General features: G+C 33.0%; 1 protein-coding gene across 1 annotated transcript in view; it reads right to left on the reverse strand.

Moving 5' to 3' along the window:
* Positions 1-2,806: 2,806 nt before the first annotated feature.
* LOC143066726 (uncharacterized) overlaps positions 2,807-21,431 on the reverse strand; it is a 65,269-nt gene continuing 46,644 nt past the window's right edge. Inside the window, exons 4-7 of the mRNA XM_076239537.1 lie at positions 8,183-8,249; positions 6,701-6,765; positions 2,979-3,035; positions 2,807-2,838 (exon numbers count right to left, since the gene is read on the reverse strand). Of these exons, the coding sequence (XP_076095652.1) occupies positions 2,807-2,838; positions 2,979-3,035; positions 6,701-6,765; positions 8,183-8,249 (221 nt within the window). The remainder of the gene's footprint in view (positions 2,839-2,978; positions 3,036-6,700; positions 6,766-8,182; positions 8,250-21,431) is intronic.

A 21,431-nucleotide genomic window follows, 5' to 3' on the forward strand; every position in this document is an offset into this window, starting at 1 on the left:
ACTATTCTTGAAGGATACCAATTAACTCTATATCAATAATTTTAAAGCTGTTTTTATGTGTATTCACATGGATTTTGTTTTGAAACATATCTCAATGTTAATTTGTTTTATATTTATTAAATCTAATGGTCGACCATTCTGTCAATATTTGTACTTTTATGTTGGTACTGCCGAAGATCTTGCTTTTCTTATACTTTTTATGATATCCATACGCTAAATCAATTAAACGTGCACTAATTCATATTCATGTATTGCAGACAAAGAGTATAGTTCATTTATAAGTTGTTAATTAATTCAATAACTATCTTTCAGTAACTGCTATTACTCTTAGATTGGTTTTTATGTATTGTTTTGTGTGCTTGTGTCATTTGGATGAGTTCAACCATTACCATCTTATCATAACAGTTTTACAGTATGTAATTGTTTTCTATTACACCACTGTCGGGTAACATACAGCTTTAACCCTGAAACATTCTATGTGTGTCTGGCTAAAGTAAGGAGTATAGAGATATGTCGTTGTCGTTAGTTGCTTGTTGATTTATTTTATGTTTATAATTTTGTTCATATAACAGGCCATTGATTTCTTCATTTCAACAGTTTCCCATTTAGACCGCTTTGGAACCTTAATTTTTTTTTTTTTTAATTTTTTAATGCACTTGGTAAATACCAAAGCTGGTGAACCATAATTCCCCATTAGCTCAGTAGTTAGTATGGACATAATTCATAACAAACCTTCCCGAAATTGTCCATTAATGAATTAAGAATTATTGAGAAACTAAGGCTTCCACTTCATCAGGCACAGATGCCCTAAGTTGTAGTTGACTATATTTATGTCCTTTATGTTCATATAGCTCTTCGAGTGATTCGAACCGGTTCTTATACTATCTTGACATTCAAACATTCCGTCTATAGAGTTACTGATGCAGGTAAATACAGAAAAGCATTTTTAAAGCATAATTTTCATAAATTGGTGTTTCCATATTTCACATGCAGTACTGGGTCGATACCACTGTTGATTACCTATCACTCCTATTTAGTATGAACATACACTGTAACAAACCTTTCTAAAGACAATAACAATCAAAACCAAGGAGTAAACAAAGACTCACAAAACCAAAGGACATTTACATCAACAGTTATAAATATTATAGATAAGGAACAAGACGAAATCCACTAAAAACCGGGAGTGAAATCAGGTGCTCCGGAAGGGTAAGCATTTTCTGCACCGTATACGGCACCCGTCGTGTTATTTCTGTGTTCAGTTCGGTAAAACTCCCCGTTCAAAAATGTAGTAATTATTAAGAAACGAATGTGTTAATTGCATTAGACAAAGTTTTTCTCAGTTGCAGTTGGTTACACCTTTTAAATTCCTTTTTGACTCTTCAGCGTTTGGTCTGTTTCGGTTCTAATACATCCTCGGTTTTCAAATATTTTGTTTTGAGTGTCCTTATGAAGATCAATTAAAAAAAACAACGCTTGTGGTGTTTTTCCTTTGCATCATGTTATAACTTGCATAACTGTCTATACAGTATGAGACAAAAATTCTTATTATACTTTACTAAAAATACAAGATGTTGATACCAGGGAGATAATTTACAATAGCCCATTGCTCAATAGGAGAATTTTTTTTATATGTCATCCTCTCGTGCAGACCAATCAAAAATCGATAATTTAGGGAAATTCAATTGAATTAACGTGGATAATTGGTCTCCGAACCTTTTCACAGACTGTCAAAACATAAACAAACAAGAGTATGTCCATAGTACGCGGATGCCCCACTCGCATTATCATTTTCTATGTTCAGTGGATCGTGAAATCGGGGTAAAAACTCTAATTTGGCATTAAACTTAGAAAGATCATATCATAGGGAACATGTATAATAAGTTTCAAGTTGATTGGACTTCAACTTCATCAAAAACAATCTTGACCAAAAACTTTAACCTGAAACTTGCACTATCCTTTTCTTAGTTCAGTCGACCGTGAAATTGGGGTAAAAACTCTAATATGGCATTAAAGTTAGAAAGATCACATCATAGAGAACATGTGTAGTAATTTTCAAATTGATTGGACTTTCACTTCATCAAAAACTACCTTGACCAAAAACTTTCACCTGAAGCGGGACAGACGGACGGACGCAAAGACGGACGAATGCACATACGAACGAACAAACGAACAGACGGACGGATGCACATACGAACGAACAAACGAACAGACGGACGCACAGACCAGAAAACATAATGCCGCTCTACTATCATAGGTGGGGCATAAAAACATTTTGCTTCACTTCAGTTGTGTTTCTTATAACAAAGCTAAGATAGAGAAAAAGCAGACTGCTACACCTCGAAAGAACATTGAAGACCTCGTCATCGCCTTAGATGAATAGATCTGTGTTTTGTGGTTATACAGATTGTGGAGACTTAAGTTTGCTAACATTTGGTTGAGGTTTTCTAAAGTTAGAGTGTTATTTTTTTTTATTTTATAAAGGGATATAACTTAAGAGTAGTAAAAGTAACCCTCCGACATCCAAACTTAGTCTGAAGTTTAGTATTGTGTATAATTTTCATTACATTTTGGGACGGACGAACGTACAGACAGACAAGGTTATACTGAATGCACCCTCCGCTGTGGCGGGAGAATAAAAACATACAGTCACGTTACTAAGATATAGTATACAGTTATCATGGGGCTTTATTTCAAGTTAATATAAACATTTAACAAATCGAGACAGGTTATTTAATTCCAGGTCCGCAGGATGTGTTCTAAATTTAATGATTTTGGATTGCAAAATTTTCAGAAGGGCATAACTTTATTTTCTTAATACTAAACTGAATACTGTAACTACAAATAAATAACTTTCATTTATACAACCTAAAAAAATGATATAAGTGTACAAAGTTTCTCTCGACTATTAATAGAAAAAATAAAATCTCTATTTGAATAAATTTTATCTTTTCTATCTGAAATAATATTGTATTTACCTGTATATATGGTGACTATCACAATTAAGAAAACCGAAGCCTGCGTTGACCAGGTAACTAAGAATAAAATATTATTAGAACTGAATATTTGCAAATTATTTAATGAGCAAAATGTTTTAACAAGTATGTATCAAGTTAAAAAATTCTCAAAATGTTTAACTAGTTGTATGTATATCTAACGTTACACATCAGTTTATTGTTTGTTTTATCTGTTAACATCAACCTTGACCTATTTTTGTCGTTTTCCCTGGTTTTGAAATCTAATTAATGACTTTAATTAATTTGACTGTCCCTTTGGTATCTTTCGTCCCTCTTTTAATGTATGTCAATTACTCCTTCATAGATAATCCTCCCTGTGACTGACGTCTTGTACTTAATTAAAAATATATTATTCAAAGTTATAAACCGTATTAGAAAAGAAACAAAAACAGATATATCTTTTCATTATCCATATACCGGTATATGTTTATATGCTTATAAATATACAAAAAATAAGAGAATGTGGTATGATTTCCAATAGAATGAAATTCATAACAGTGTAGCTACAGCCATTCATTGACTGGGGAAAATTAAGTGAACGTTCGTCTGTAATGCCCACTGCTCACGACGTACTTATTATAGAAATTTAAACTGTGAGGTCACCAAAGGTTCTAAACGCCTAGATAAAATGATTAAAAATACTAATCAGGAATAACCTTTGTGATTTGAATATAAATAAAAATGGCATTCAACACGGAGCCTTGGCTCACACCGAAGATACCGAACAGCAAGCTATATAGGTTGAAATCAATACTTAAACTTCTTTACTTGATTTTTTGTTATGGTTTGACCATCAATTTTCCTAATATGATATCGCACGTTCTTTCAGATTATTTTTTTACTTAATTGGCTTTAAAAGTTACAATGCATGTTGTCGTCTGTTTATGTAGTTCATATGTGTTTTTCGTTTTTCGTTGGTTTTCCCGTTTGAATGGTTTTACACTAGTAGTTTTTGGAGCCCTCTATAGCTTGCTGTTCGGTGTGAGCCAAGGCTCCGTGTTGCAGGTCGTACCTTGACCTATAATGGTTTAATTTTATGAATTATTACTTGGAAGGAGAGTTGTCTCATTGGCACTCATACCACATCTTCCTATATCTATGTGTTGATTGATCATCTTTTTGCGGACGTCATTTTTTGAAGCGATTTAACAACTGCGGTTGTCGAATTAAGTCATCTTAAAACTTTTATCTGGTCTTAGTTTTATTTAAAAACGAGTGCATAATCCACCTTCAAAAGTTGTGCAAATAAAAAATATAAACAGAATATACTTCTGCCCTATCTGCGTACTTGCAAGTTATTGGAAAGTCAAAAAGCTATTTGGATTAAACCGTGAAATTTTAATTTACGTGAATGTATTGGTAAAATGTTAGACAAATTGTATATAGGAAACTTGAAATTATTTTGTTATTTTTGTGTCATGAATTTTCATTGATGCCATCTCGTATGTTTTTAAATATGAATAAAGAGGTACTCAGTTTGCCTTATACGCAACGAGACACACAAAAAAAACACGGAAAAAAAAGGTGCAACATTCATTCTTCAACAAAAGAATACATCACAAGAATATGAGTTTTGTAAGAAACGAGAGAAATTGTACTGGACTTGAAGATAAGGCAAAGTGACAAATATCTGAATGAATGAATCGATTTATGGTATTAAACAAAGAAATCAAATTATTTTTTAATTATCCAGAACTCTTCACAAACAAAACCCACGTGTATATGCATTGAATAAATAGTAGGCCATTCTTAAATGATCACACCGTAGAAGTAGTTGTGCTCTTAATCAATGAGATATTTTGTGAATTAACCCTATCAACTTAATAGGTTTTTTTTTACAATGGATAAACCTATTTTTTTTTATTATTATTAAATGATATCATCTCTGAACATTATTATTACACGGTTGTATGTGATGATATAACAAATTCCTTGAAAGCTTTGTAAACTTAAAGTTTCATTTTATGTATCGAAATGTGTAACAAGTGAATATTTCAATCCCCACTGGAAGGCCTCTGACAGACTGGGTGAGCATAAAATCATAGCCTTTGACAAACGAGTTACAACCTACAAACGTTTTACGGTCGACCACACTGTTATGAAATTAATTCTAAGACAACTCTACACCAAGTGCAACTAAATTTGTGACCTAGAATCTCTATGTTACTTGCTAATAGTAAGTATCATTATAATATAAAACATATGCTATCCATTTAAATGCTAAAATATTTAATCAAATGTTAAAAGTTTTTTAGCCTGGAATCTATGTCCTAGAGAACGTACGTAATGGGCTCTAGATATATCCCCTGTACAATACTGTTGAATTGCATTAGAAACTGTTCTTTCTCTTTATCTTTTCTAGATTTTGATGCACATTCGTCTATACTTTGTATTTTTGTATGTGTTGTTGTTTGCAATTTGATAATAGTAACAAGAAAAACGTAAATAGCTGGGTGACAACTATAACATTGCTCATTATAATGGTCATGGAACGACTCTGGATCATTATGTGTTCCCTTTTAGATACAATGAACTTCTACCCAAAGCTGAGTGAGTATTATTCAACCAGGTAATTTTTCGCTAAAATTGGCTTTGGGAAATACAGGTGAACGGATTAATCCGGCGCTAAAATAGGCCCATTTTGGTCTTTTGTGGATAGTTGTCTCATTGGCAATCATACCACATCTTCTTTTTATATCTAATGTTTGCACTCAAATGTTCCCTAGTAGTTCAAAGATTTTCGCTAAAATATCCTGCGCCCAAACAAACAGATACATAAACAAACATTTACCATGACACAATAACAGAATAACACAACGACGGGATGTATACATACAGAGCTACGTCACATGCAAGAAAGAAAAAAAAAGCAGACAGTCAAAGCACATTAGCAAAAACGAGAGAAAAGAATACAGAAATTATCATAGAACAATAATACAATGAAGGGATGTATATGTACAGAGCCATGTCATATGTAACCAAGAAACACCAAACAGGCATACAGAAAAATCATATTAGAAAATATGAAATACAAGAATAAAAAAATTAGCATAAAACAGTAACACAATGACGAAGTACAGAGCCACGTCATAGGAATACCATCAAGAGAACAGACTAAACAGTAAAAGGAATGTTCATAAAGAAAGAAAAAAAGATTCTATAGCACGTTATTAAGATGATAAACAACGTCAGTACCCAAAATTTATACTTCAAGACCATCGTGTATTATTTGTGAAGTTGATACGGAATATTTATCAACAAGTTCTTGGTTTATTGACATACCCCTGATTCATCAACTTTTTGCTCATACACTAGTTCTTAGCTACTATTCTTCGCAGCGTCATGAAACTTTCGCTACCATAAAACCTTTTAAAGGATATTTACTAAATCCTTCAATATATAAACCATTATATATATTTTTCAATCCAGCTCAGAGATGCTGCCATGATAGACAGTGGTTGCTGTCATGAACAATAATTCTAACGAGAACGTCACTATGCAGTTTTGTAGGCAAAACGTTTATAATGTCAACCAGCTTACAATAGACAACATATACTAAAGAAAAATTTCACACTTTATTGACAATTCTATTTGACAATGCACAACGGACCTTAGTGTAAAAGCTCATACTAAGCGTTGGTGTCAAGCAGGTTGAAAATGAATCTTGTTTAGTGCGTTCTTACCTGAACCTGAAACTGGCTGAAACCGTTTTCTATAAACTGTATCTGCTTCTTCTGGTGGTATAATTCTGAAATTTAAATATGAAAGATTAACACAATACCTCTTTAATCAATACACAATAACATTATTCCAAATGCATTCCAAAGACTGTGTGTATACAATTAGTTTCCTTCAATTTTGAAAACATTCACTTATTATCTTTCAATGAATCTATTGAATCTTCTTACAGCAAAGTAGACCATTGTACCAGGATTGATTTATTATTTTGCCCTTTCAAATATTTTCACTTTCATTACTGTAACTGATGATAGTTATTCCAGAAAAATAAAAGAAGGACACAAAGTACTGATTTAAGAGTACCTCCTTTGTCAGAATAAACATGAATAAACATGATCGACAGACAACTTTTTCCTGTTCTTTAGACAATAATGTCCATTAGTATAATTTCAACCTATTACAACCGATTGCATTGAGTGTGTAGTTAAAGGAATTATCTTTGGTTAGCTTGCTTGCTAGCTGAACCGTGAAGGATTATTTGGTAAGGTTTACTACCCTCCTTTCGATGGAGAGTCATAGAGATAGATAGCTTGGTTATCTGTCGGACTAGTCTTATCTAATAATGAATTCATGTTTCAGCTAACAAGCAAGCTAACCAAAGTCCAAATATATCAACACCCTCAATGCAATCGGCTGTAATTGTTAAAACATCATCACCAATTAATATGACCTTGCGCAAGGACAAAATTAAAGTATCAACAGTGTATAGTACCGTACATTGTCAGTAATTCCTAAATAGCAATTCATGTTAAGGTACTATTGAACGATAAGAAATCAAATCATTTTCAGTACCAATTTGACAATTTTGAAAGTTCCTAAAACAAAGCAATATTGATCCCCTTTCATATTTAGTTTTTTTTACAAAGAAACTATTTTACATTTCTCATGTTTTTATGCTCCATTTATGGGCATTATGTTTTCTGGTCTGTGCGTCCGTCAGTATGTTCGTTTGTCTGTCTGTCTATTCGTTCGTCCGTCCGTCCTTTTGTTCCGTTTCAGGTTAAAGTCTTGGTAAAAGTTTTTGGTCGAGGTAGTTTTTGATGAAGTTGAAGTCCGATCAACTTGAAACTTAGTAAACATGTTCCCTATGATATGATCTTTCCATTGTTAATGCAAAAAAAAAAATGATAATGCGGATGGGGCATCCGTGTACTTGGGGCACATTCTTGTTTTTTTTTTTTATTGTATCTTAATTATAAAGTTCTGTCAATAACATCGAGATAAAAATTTGGAAGTGGTATTTCATTTGTTATAATTCAAATTCTACAGGAACAACATAACTGCCCTTTCAAACCAATAAATAAATCATCGTAAAGTTTTTAAATAGTCTGCAGTTAACAAAAATCTTAACAATTCAAAATAATTCAAGTATTTTAAATGTTTAAAGTTAACTGCATGATTTTACTTAAAATGTTTATTTTTTATACCTGCTGATAATTGGACATTTTATATCTTCTGGTAAAATAGTGTCAACTCTCTTCATACATCTGTAATCTGAAACAGTATGGGCAAATATAAACAATAAAAAAACCCTTTAGTAAAGGTTATGTGTACATACATTGTGGTGTATTTTACAAGGTTAAGTATGACTTTGTCAATAAAAGAAGTGATCTCAATATCAACTTAATAAATCTTTCTTTCATTAATTATGACTCTATGCCCAGAATAAATTGATATCCCGTAGGCAGTATTTGATTTAGCATCAAGAAACCAACTTTTCTACACATCATTTAACCAAGGAGGTTATATTATATAATATAACCTCCTTGATTTAACTAACTATACCCTTGACATTAAGAAACTAGAGGCTCTTAAGAGCCTGTGTCGCTCACCTTGGTCTATGTGCATATTAAACAAAGGAAACAGCTGGATTCGTGACAAAAATGTGTTTTAGTGATGGTGATGTGTTTGTAGATCATACTTTACTGATCGTTCTTGCTACTTACAATATTTTCTATCTGTTATGAACTTGGCCCTTTAGTTACAGTAAAAACTTACCAAAATTTACATTGTTAAAAATTGACTATAAAGGACTATAACCCTTAAGGGGTCAACTGACCATTTTGGTCATGTTGACTTATTTGTAGATCTTAATTTGCTGAACATTATTGCTGTTTACAGTTTATCTCTATCAGTATTCAAGATAATAGCCAAAAACGGCAAAATTTCCTTAAAAATTACCAATTGGGGGTGGGGGCAACCCAACAACGCATTGTCAAATTCATCTGAAAATTTCAGGGCAGATAGATCTTGACTTAATGAACAATACTAACCATGTCAGATTTGCTCTAAATGCTTTGGTTTCAGAGTTTAAAGCCAAAGTATACACTTTACCCCTATGTTCTATTTTTAGCCATGACGGCCATCTTGGTTGGTTTGGCGGGTCACCAGACACAATTCTTAAACTAGATACCCCAATGATGATTGTGGCCAAGTTTGGTTAAATTGGGCCCAGTAGTTTCAAAGGTGAAGACTTTTGTAAAAGTTACGACGACGGACGACGACGGACACCGGACGACGCCGGACGACGCCGGACGCCGGACGACGGACGCCAAGTGATGAGAAAAGCTCACTTGGCCCTTTGGGCCAGGTGAGCTAATAATGAGCTCAAAATCGATAGCTAGGGATCTACCTCTCATAATAATTGGCAAATATACTAGTAAGATTTCATTGCAATGTGTTGTGTTTGATTTAACATCTGTATGCCTCTTTTTAACACACAGTTTGTTCTCTGTTCAAGGATTTTTTTTAACAACATTATATATTTATTCATCAAATAGGCTTGTTACATTGTTACACCTAGAAACCAAGCTTTTCTTGATGCATCCTGTTATATTCTACTGATTACCCAGGTTAGCAATCAGCTGCTGGTATATATGTAAAATTGAGAATGGAAATGGGGAATGTGTCAAAGAGACAACAACCCGACCAAATAAAACACAACAGCAGAGGGTCACCAACAGGTCTTCAATGTAGCGAGAAATTCCCGCACCCGGAGGCGTCCTTCAGCTGGCCCCTAAACAAATATATACTAGTCCAGTGATAATGAACGCCATACTAATTTCCAAATTGTAAACAAGAAACTAAAATTAAAATAATACAAGACTTACAAAGGCCAGAGGCTCCTGACTTGGGACAGGCGCAAAATTGCGGCGGGGTTAAACATGTTTGTGAGATTTCAATCCTCCCCCTATTCCTCTAACCAATGTAGAAAAGTAAACGCATAACAATACGCACATTAAAATTCAGTTCAAGAGAAGTCCGAGTCTGATGTCAGAAGATGTAACCAAAGAAAATAAACAAAATGACAATAATACATAAATAACAACAGACTACTAGCAGTTAACTGACATGCCAGCTCCAGACTTCAATTAAACTGACTGAAAGATTATGATTTCATCATATGAACATCAGGCACAATCCTTCCCGTTAGGGGTTTAGTATCATACCATCATAACATATATGAGAAGAACATAACCCGTGTCATGCCAACAACTGTTTTTAGAATAAATGTGTTTAGTTCCGATGCAAAGACCTTATCAGTGACTCAATATTAACGCCAAAATATGCAATCTTTAATGACTTGACAACAGTATCGTAATTATATCCCTTCTTAATAAGTCTATTCAAAGGTTTTGTAAGTTTCTGAGGTGAATACTGACACCTTTGTGCTTTATAAAGAATATTTCCATAAAAAATTGGATGTGAAATACCTGAACGTATTAGAAGTCTGCATGTTGAGCTATATTTACGAATAATGTCTTTATACCGTTGATAAAATTTAGTTAATGTTTTGACTAGTTTGTGATATCGAAAACCCTGGTGTAATAATTTTTCAGTAATACATAAATTTCTCTCGTTAAAATTTAAAACATTGTTACATACACGAGCGAATCGTACAAGTTGAGATATATAAACACCGCAAGATGGTGACAAGGGAACGTCACCATCTAAAAACGGATAATTAACGATAGGAAATGAAAAATCATCCCTTTTATCATAAATTTTAGTATTCAGCTTTCCATTAGTGATATAGATATCAAGATCGAGAAAAGGGCAGTGGTCATTGTTAGTATTAGCTTTATTTAAAGTAAGTTCAACAGGATAAATTTCATTAATATACATACTGAAGTCGTCATTATTGAGAGCCAAAATATCATCCAAATATCTAAAAGTATTATTAAATTTGTTTATCAGATGTTGTTTCGATGGGTCTTTGCTTATTTTTGTCATAAATTGTAACTCATAACAATACAAAAACAGGTCCGCAATAAGTGGTGCACAGTTAGTCCCCATTGGAATTCCGATAATCTGACGATATACGGAATCCCCAAAGCGAACAAAAATGTTATCTAGTAAAAGTTCAAGGGCATATATATAAATTTTTCTTCATCAGACAAGTTTAAAAACATATCATTATGACACAATATGTCAATAAAAAGAGCATGTCTTAGATCTTCATACAAGGGACAATTTAAAAGCACATGTTTTTCATCCTCTAAAATATTGCAGTTAAAACAGACTCTTTCGTCTAGATTTTTCTTTCATATCGACCAGTTTCAATTTTTAATGGTGCTACACCACATCTAAACTTTGAAAAAGCACTACGATGGCGCTGTGGCATTTTCTGTAGCAAATATTGCTCAGTGTTATAAGTATGTTTAAAAAGTTTATATGTTCTCAATTTACAACCGGTACTATATGAAAAAATTCTTGTACACCAGTCTTTTTTACATTTATCAAACATTTTCTCTTCTAACTGAGATATACTATAACTATCAAGAAAATTTTCATTTATTTTACAGTATCTTTCAAAATCAAATGATTTCAACATCTCCATAACTTTGTAGCACCAATTTTTTAATTTACAACTACCTTTCATCACTGACCATTTAAAAACTTTATAATTAATTCTATTATTGTCCATTTTTGTACATTTGGACCAGTGTCTAAAAGTATTTATCCATGGATATTCATGTTCTATTTGTAATTCCACAGAGAATGTTATTTGTGGTATATGGAAAACAAATGGTGAAGACGATTATGGAACATCTGTTTTTTTGTTTTTGTTTTTGTTTTTGTTTTGTTTTTGTTCAAATGAACAAGATATTTAAACAGAGAGAACTTACGCATCTAAATGTATAGAAAAACTAAGGATTGACAATTAGAACAAAAGTTTAGAGGAAACTGGCATTTGGTCTAATATTCTCTTAGCATGATTCCACAGGGTAAAAAAGGAAAGGGGATACCAAAAAACTTAATGATAATTGTTCACCAAAAGTCTGAAAAAAGGATATCGCCTGGCCAAAAAACATGGTTTCTTGCTCGAACCAGTTCGGTGTAGCTAATTCCCTTTTTGGGGGGACCTACAGATGTTCTTTACTGAACACTTTATTTCTCTTAAGCGGGTCATAAAATCTGATTCGATATGTGAATGAAAATGGTTTCAAAAATGTGGATATTGTGGTAATAACAGATGTTAAATTATTTAAATTACTATGAAATTACTATGAACTCATTATGTGTGACTTTGAGGATTGTGTTCACTGACACATTTATTAACAAAATTGAAATATAGGGCAGAAAGTTGCATCAGGATGGTTTAATTGTCAGGTCAAAGAATTTGCAAAAAATATGAGGTTGGATGTTTGCTCAGGTGTTAACACACATTTCCCTATTACATAACAGATTACCAAAGAAAAGATACAGTATAAATAAAGACAATTAAAATAAGATTAGAACAGCCTCACATCAAACAGAAATCGATTTACCCGAAAAATATTTACAAAGAATCAGAACACAATGCAAACATGGAACAAATGACAATTAAACATATTCAGGATCATTTCTGAGAATTTTGTATAAATAGGTACTTATATGTTATATAAGTTAGGTTTATACATAGTTTGATTTTAATTACTCAGTAGTCACTATTTTAGGATTTTCCCAGGATGTGTATTTTCTTTGCTGTTGAGATGAAACAGATTTATTATCATATGTCAATCAGTTAGATGTGAAGTTTATCACATGTTCTTAGCAGGAGGTCTAATTACATCAGTTCCAATACAAATATACATGTCTTGTTAATTAGTGACCACTTGTGGCATTTGGCTTCCTTTGTCCTTTGTTTCTTGATACATTAATCTAGGTGCAGTTTTAACTCCTCCCACTTAGGAGTATCCCATTAAGAAGTTGTGTATTAAAAACCTGTGTATGCTGCCTTGAGTATTCATTTATTTAAATGCAGATTAAGCAGTTATAAGAATAATATTGTCTCTAATAGTGTTTTAGCTAAAAACTTGCCTCCCACCGACCCCTCCTTTCGCCTTCAATATTGCCATGACAGGGGAATCAATCTCAGCACGGTTAATAGATTTCATTTATGAAATTTTATCACTGGTTGTTTCAAAAATTTCACTCATCCCCCAAGAATTTCTGGGGATAAACTGTCAAATTTCATACAAATTCATTCCAACACCAATTCAACATCAACACTACTAGGCTTCCTCATAGCCTCCTTATAGGCTTCCTCATTGTCTCATTATAGGCTTCCTTATAGCCTCATAGGCATGATAGCCTCTAGGAATGATAGCCTCATAGGCTTCCTGATAGCCTCATGCATTTATTTTGAACCATCGTTCCAATTGGATTGGTGTGATGTCAAGCCAGGGGTCTATACTTTGCTACTTTCAGTATGCACATAGCTAGGCTCTTGGTTTAGGCATGGAGCAAAAAATTTAATTTTTTAGCTGAGTAGTTTCCCCAAGGGCCAAATTATAATTGTGATGTATATATATAAAATAAAAGTTGTAATTAAATTATGATTTATGTTTAATTCAAACATGGATACCAATGGCATTGCTACACAGTATTTCCCAGGAGTTTATTTACAAGATAGGTTATAGCAGGAAAAATTAGGTCGACAATAATGTGAGCACTAAATCCTTAATTTTACATATCATGAGTTCAAATGGTGTGTTCTGAAAGAAATCAGGGGTAATTAAATTATTTAAATTACTATGAAATTACTATGAACTCATTATGTGTGACTTTGAGGATTTTGTTCACTGACACATTTATTAGCAAAATTGAAATATAGGGCAGAAAGTTGCATCAGGATGGTTTAATTGTCAGGTCAAAAAATTTGCAAAAGTTATGAGGTTGGATGTTTGCTCAGGTGTTAACACACATTTCCCTATTACATAACAGATTACCAAAGAAAAGATACAGTATAAATAACAGACAATTAAAATAAGATTAGAACAGCATCACATCAAACAGAAATCGATTTACCCGAAAAATATTTAAAAAGAATCAGAACACAATGCAAACATGGAACAAATGACAATTAAACATATTCAGGATCATTTCTGAGAATTTTGTATAAAGATCATTTATAGCATAAATTATTTGACTTTTATTCATTTTCTTTATAAATTAAAACTATTTCTTCATTTCAGTTATTATGTATAATCCTTGACTTTTTTTCTAGTGATTATACATAATACCTGAAAATTTTAGTGATTATATATAATCCCTAAACTGGCCAGTGATTCTACATAATCCCTGCAATTTCAGGGATTTTACATAATCACTGATTATACAAATTCACTGTAACATATATATTATAATAATATGTATAAATTTCATGAATTACAATTGTACATGTACAACATTGTAATACATTATGTTTTATTCTATCAATCGTCTAAACTTCTTTTTAGTGACTTCAGTAATGGAGTAAGTTTCATTGTTCTGTTTTCGTTATATCTTTTATGTATTCTCGAACAAAAATTTGATAAACATTTACCTTTGTCAATTTCTGATTAGATACATAATATGATTTGTATATAGAAAAACCTAAGATTGAAAGGAAATAATTCAGACCGAAATAACTTTTGTCAAAAATTTTATATCCAAAGACTATAATTGCTTTAATGATACTCTAAAATTTAAAGGAGTAGGTCCGGTAAGGACCGATTTTGGCCTCAAATTTCAGGTTCATCTTACTAAAGAGTTTGATCACTTTTTAAACACTTACGTGTCTATTTCATTTGAATCAATTAATTTATGTGAAAGATTTTAACTGATTTAGTCATTAAAACAACCCGATTCAAGCTCAAATATGAAAAATCTACCAAATATGTCGAAAAATGTCACTTTTCAGATGATTTTTGTCAAAAATGAAAGTGGCCGCATCCTTGTTCATCCTCAACCTTTATATATGTTATGTATTATCATAAAATACAACTTACATTTCAATATTAACAATGAACACGAATGCGGCCACTTTCGTTTCACACGAAAACTGTCTAAAATTTAACTAAAATGCTAGAATTGTGAAGATTTCAGTAATTTAGCATGACTTAATGGTGCTAGTACCCGATATATGTGCATTGTATTGTCAAAAACAGCCCATATTTATGTAGAAGAAGCATTCTACTGTCCAATAAATAACTAAAAGTTTACATATTAACAATTTTGTAAAACTGCTATATTTCAGGGCCAAAAAGGGGTCTTACTGGACCTACTCCTTTGATTTTATCATTAACTCATAAATACTTTTCCCAATTTTTTTTTCTAAAAATCGACAAGAAATAAAAAAAAAAGAGGTTATAATCATTCTTCTTCTTCGTTACATACATTACATAGACTGTCATTCTTACTAATACCGCAGTCCCACTAGCCCACGATCGCACTACGATCTGTGAAAAAATGCAAATTTTGATGATCGTAGTACGATATTGTAGATCGCAGTAAGGTCGTATCACGGTCGTGGTGAGGTCTTCAAGTTCGTGATGAGCGTGGCCAACTTTGAATGTTCAATACAATCGGGGTGCGGTCGTGGCGAAATCAGGTCGTAGTAGAATCGTAGTGAGAGCGCAATAAGGTCGTAGTAAGATCGCAAAGATCGCTGTGCCATCGTAGCGAGAGCGTAGTGAAAGCGTGATTCTATTCGAAGAGACTGCGCTATGACATCACAGCGACGTTATTACGACCTCACTACGACCATCACGTTCTCACCACGACCCAACTACGCTTCCACTACGACAATACCACGTTTACACCACGCTGTTCACGACTATAGTACGATTCTAGGACGCCGTTGCCGTCCTCATCACGCTCTTCTTACGACCTGACTGCGTTCATACTACGAACATCATTCTAATTGTCATTTTCACATAAAATATATTAAATCTCTCCAGGTTTTGTTTGTATGTATGTTATTAGGACTTCTTGTCCATTTTCTCTAACGGCTCAATTATGCCTCTCGTTTTTATATAGATTAGACCGTTGGTTTCCCTTTTGAATGGTTTTACTCTAGTAATTTTTGGGGCCCTTTATAGCTTGCTGTTTGGAGTGAGTCAAGGCTCCAAATTGAAGATGTACTTTGACCTATAATGGTTTACTTTTATAAATTGTTACTTGGATAGAGAGTTGTCTCATTGGCACTTATATGACATCTTTCTATATCTATTGACAAATGTGTGTCATCTCTGCTATCGTTCACTAAAATGTCGTCATTTGAGCTTTATGGACCAGCAATAGGTTATAATTTAGGTTGGATTGGTGGGTCCGAAATCTCTGCTTCACCAGGATTCGTTAATATCAGAGCTCCCTCTGCCTCTACATCAACCCCTACCACCACGCCAAATTGTTCTAGTAGATATTGGTAGCATGACTATTGTTTCCGAGAAATCTATGCATTAATCAACAATAGAAGGAATGGAACTGTATTGATATGGAACACGATGTTGACGTTATTGCTGAGAATGTAGTAAGATCGCGGTATGAACGTAGTATAATCGTGATAAGGACGTGATATAATCGCAGTAGAAGCGTACCTAAGATCGTGTTGCAATAGGATAACTCTTGGTATGGTCGTAGTGAGAACGTGATAAGCGTAGAAGGATCATGACAAGCGTAGTGAGGTCGCAGAATAAGCGCGGTGAGAACGTGGTATAATCGTAGCGGGATCGTTATAGAAGCGTAACGAGGACGTAGTAGCATCGCAGTCCCACTAGACCACGATCGCACCACGCTCACCGCGATCTAAAATAAATTAAGATTGTGGTAAGGTCGCGGTATGAGCGGCATAAAAATGTTAATTTTTGTTGCTTTCACGATGCTACTACGTCCTAATTACGCTTCTACAACGATCCCGCTACGATAAAACCACGTTCTCACCGCGCTTATTCTGCGACCTCACTACGCTTATAAAGATCTTTCTACGCTCTTCACGTTCTCACTACGACCATACCACGAGTTATCCGATTGCAACACGATTTTACTGCGATTATAGCACGTTCTTACCACGATTATACTACGTTCATACCGCGATCTTACTACGTTCTCAGCAATACCGTCAATATCGTGTTTCATATCAATATAGTTCCATTTTTCTATTTCTGATTAAAACGGAGATTTCTCGGAAACAATACAGTCATGCCACCAAAATCAAAGTATGAACGCCATACTAAACTCCAAATAGTACACAAGAAACTAAAATTAAAAATAGTATGAGACTAACAAAGGCCAGAGGCTCCTGACTTGGGACAGGCGCAAAAATGGTGGGGTTAAACATGTTTGTGAGATCTCAAACCTCCCCCTATACCTCTAGCCAATAAAAAGTAAACGCATAACACTACACACATTAAAATTCAGTTCAAGAGAAGTCAGAGTCTGATGTCAGAAGATGTGACTAAAGAAAATAAACAAAATGACAATAATACATAAATAACAACAGACTACTAGCAGTTAACTGACATGCCAGCTCCAGACTTCAATTAAACTGATACTATACTCATAAGTAGTATAATACTTGTCTTCAAGAGATGTCGGAACGACCAATCAAACCTAAATTACAACCTATTGCTGGTCCATAAAGCTCAAATGACGATATTTTAGTGAACGATAGCAGAGATGACACAGATGTGTCAATATATATGAAAAATGTGGTATGAGTGCCAATGAGACAACTCTCCATCAACGTAAAAATCTATAAAAGTTAACCATTATAGGCCAAGGTACGGCCTTCAATACGGAGCCTTGGCTCACATCGAACAGCACGCTACAAAGGGCCCCAAAAAAAAATACTAATGTTAAACCATTTAAACGGGAAAAACTAACGGTCTAATCTATATAAAAACGAGAAGCATGGTTGAGCCGTTAGAGCAAATGGATAAATAGATTCAGACAAACAAAATCTAGGGAGTTTTTTTTTATATATTTTATGTGAAAATGACAATAAAAATGATGGTCGTAGTGATAACGTAGTAAGGTCGTGAGAAGAGCGTGATGAGGACGGCAAGGGCGTACTAGAATCGTACTATGGTCGTGAACAGCGTGGTAAAGTCACGATTGTTTTGAAGATGTTCAAATTGGTCACGCTCTTCACGATATTGAAGACCTCACCACGACCGTGGTACGACCTTACTGCGACCTACACGATCGTACCACGATCATCAACATTTGCATTTTTTTTCACAGATCGTAGTGCGATCGTGGCCTAGTTGGACTGGAGTATAAGGTTCTCATTAATTTGTAAAATACGCATTCATTTGCTAACACCAATTGATGGTTCAGTTTTATCTTTACAAATTTATTTATATTATATTTAATGAAAAGCTTGAAGCCTCAATGTAATTACCTTTCCAGAGTAGTTTCTGTCTAGGAATATTTACAATACTTTTAATAGAACTTTCCGACTGTAACATCTGAAGCCAGTCTTTTGGAATGGCTTTTTAAAATATTTATTTCTGCAATCCAATTATTCTTGTAGTTTAATATTTCCAGAATAAAATGTTGAGATATATTACCAGTGTCATCTATAATTATATCATTGACGAATATCAAGTTACTCTTAATCCAATTTTCAGAAATAATAGTTTTATTTTCAAAATTAATCAGTTTGTTCCCCCAAATTACCTGTTTCCTTACTTCTGTAAAGTTGGTAGGTTTTTTTGTCTATCCACCGCCTGATATTACCCAACATTTAAATACTTCTCTATAAAATCCAGGGTTATGTTTGATATATTCTAGAATTTTCTTCTTTTCAAAATTCATCTTAAAAATTAACCAATTAATACCAACCAAGCTGAGATATTTTAATGGAATCGACCTTTCAAACTTTATTAATCAAACTCAGATGCAGTAACTGCGCTACAGCATCATCACATATGTATAAAGTATATTATAATTACAGATGACAGAATGAGTATAGAAATTATCTTACATGTATATATTAAACTATATGATTTCAAGTTATTTGAACTTATACAAATGTATTACATATACAAAGTAAATATAGGTAGTAGCATTACCGTATATATATATTATAATTATTAACACATATTTCACAGGCACTTGTCTCAGAAAAAAATTCCTATATACCTTAATATAACACGTGTATAGGTATATAGGGGGGAAATTCTGAGACGAGTGCCTGTGGAATCAACTTCCAGTTTGAAATATCATTATTAATGAGTTTACTTACCCAAGATTCTTTAAGAGACATAAAATAACGTTGTATGTCGATCATTTGTAACCCCTCTTCTTCGTTTGACTTTATCATCGTTTTTCGTTTAACCTTATCCGGTTTACCATCCCAGATGTATTTATAACATTTACTTTCTTTTTTTTTCTGAATGTCTCCGGAACTGTACAGGCACTTGCCAAAAATGCAAAAAGTGGTAAAACTAATGTTTTTATAATAAGAATTTTCCCGATTAAAGTTAAATTACGTTTCCCCCATAAATGAAATAGTTTATTCATTTTCTAAATTTTATTCTCCCAGTTTAAGAATCACATTCTTCTCTGTTATGACCAAAATATATTCCCAATGCTTTGACTCGTTTGTTTGTCCAATTAATCCCATCTACCTTATCTTTACTATTTTTCAGTTTTCCTATCCATATACCCTCTGTTTTATTTTTATTCAAAGTTAACCCAGAAAATGATCCAAAAATTTCTATTTCATTCATAGCATTGATTTCTTTCTTATTACTGAGAAACAAAGTAGTATCATCAGCTAATTGTGAAATTTTAATGCTATGATTTTTTTTTTATCTAGTTTAACTACGAACCCTTTGATAGATCTGTTTTTTCGAAGTCTTAAAGCCATGATCTCCACGGATAAGACGAAAAGAAGAGCTGATAAGGGACACCCTGCCTTATTCCTCTTGAGTTATGAAATATTTCTGAAATCCATCCATTATCACTGTGTCTAAACCACACCGGCAAAATTTGATCGGACTAGATGGTATCTAACATCCGGCATAATGACGGAACATTAATAGACAGAAGAAAGAAAGGTTGCTCCTTATTTTCTTATTTTTTTTATGATATCGAAGAATATATTTAGATATACAACTATTTTCTATTGTGATATGCAATATTTTCTACAACCGTTCTATATTAACGGAGAAATAAGTAAAAATGCACGTCAAAATGACGAATTGAGTGAACCTTGCCTCGAAATTGTTTAATTTCTCGTTAAGGTTCATCATAACAAACAGATTTGTTGAAGAATAAAAAAATGACCGACTTTTCAATGCCCTCAAAATTATATTATATCATATCCAAACATTGATTTCAAGTTGTTTCCAATAAATATTCATCCCATTTTGTATAATAATCCAATGGCAAAAGCATAAGACGTTATTGATTAAAAGTTATCAAAAAAAGAAATCAACGCTAGATTTTTTCATACACAGCTCTGGGGAAAAAATGGGACGCCTATATACGAGGGTTTCAAATATATATTAAATAAATTTACAATACCTTGGGTTTACATCTATGGGATACAAGACTTGAAAATGTCCTTAGATTGGGATAAATGAATTAAAATGTCAATTTCCGTACCAACATGTGAGAAATCATGGAGGTGGCCATTTTTTCAGCATAGTGCAAAAGTTACTTTATCAATATTATTAACCTTTCATAAGTAGGATTATTTTTAGGTAACATTGATTTTTTTTCAACAAACGGAACATGTTAGCAGTATTCAATGCACAATCACAATTTCAATTACCATGTAAAACCTAAATTATTAACATGTGTAGCAGTTTGTTTTGATTTGTCTTCGTTTAAAGTTCAATATTCCTACGCACAATTATAATGATGGATTTTTTATGATAAACAAAATATTATTTAATTAATCATACAAAAATTCACAGTGATATGTTTGTTGGTTGGAAACGATCACAAATTCTATAAATTATCCGTATTTTTGTAGGGAATATTTAGGCGTAGTGATATCCTGATTTTACCGGAAGTTGTTGACAGGCTGATCACAGATCTTCACAAAGTGAAACCTAACGAAATTTAGTAAAACAGTTATTAATATTTGAAAAACAGATTGAATTGTGGTAAGATACTATGTTTTTTGTTGAAATGCATGGACTGATTACAAAACCATTCATTCGATCTCCCATGAAGCCCATTTTATGTCCGTTGATCTATTGATCATGTATGACGAGGTCATACAATTTTTATTGTAATAAATTAATTTTGTTTTATATTACAGCATAAACAGTCATCTATTTTACATGAAAGATTAATAATAATATAATTTAAAAAAAAGTGTGTGTTGTTTTATATGTATTTTAAGTTCCACTTTCTATGGAGAGCATCTGGTTGCCATTACAATAGGTTACATTGTAGATAGTTATTTTC

The sequence above is a fragment of the Mytilus galloprovincialis genome, chromosome 3, assembly GCF_965363235.1.
Source record: "Mytilus galloprovincialis chromosome 3, xbMytGall1.hap1.1, whole genome shotgun sequence".
Lineage (NCBI taxonomy): Eukaryota > Metazoa > Mollusca > Bivalvia > Mytilida > Mytilidae > Mytilus > Mytilus galloprovincialis.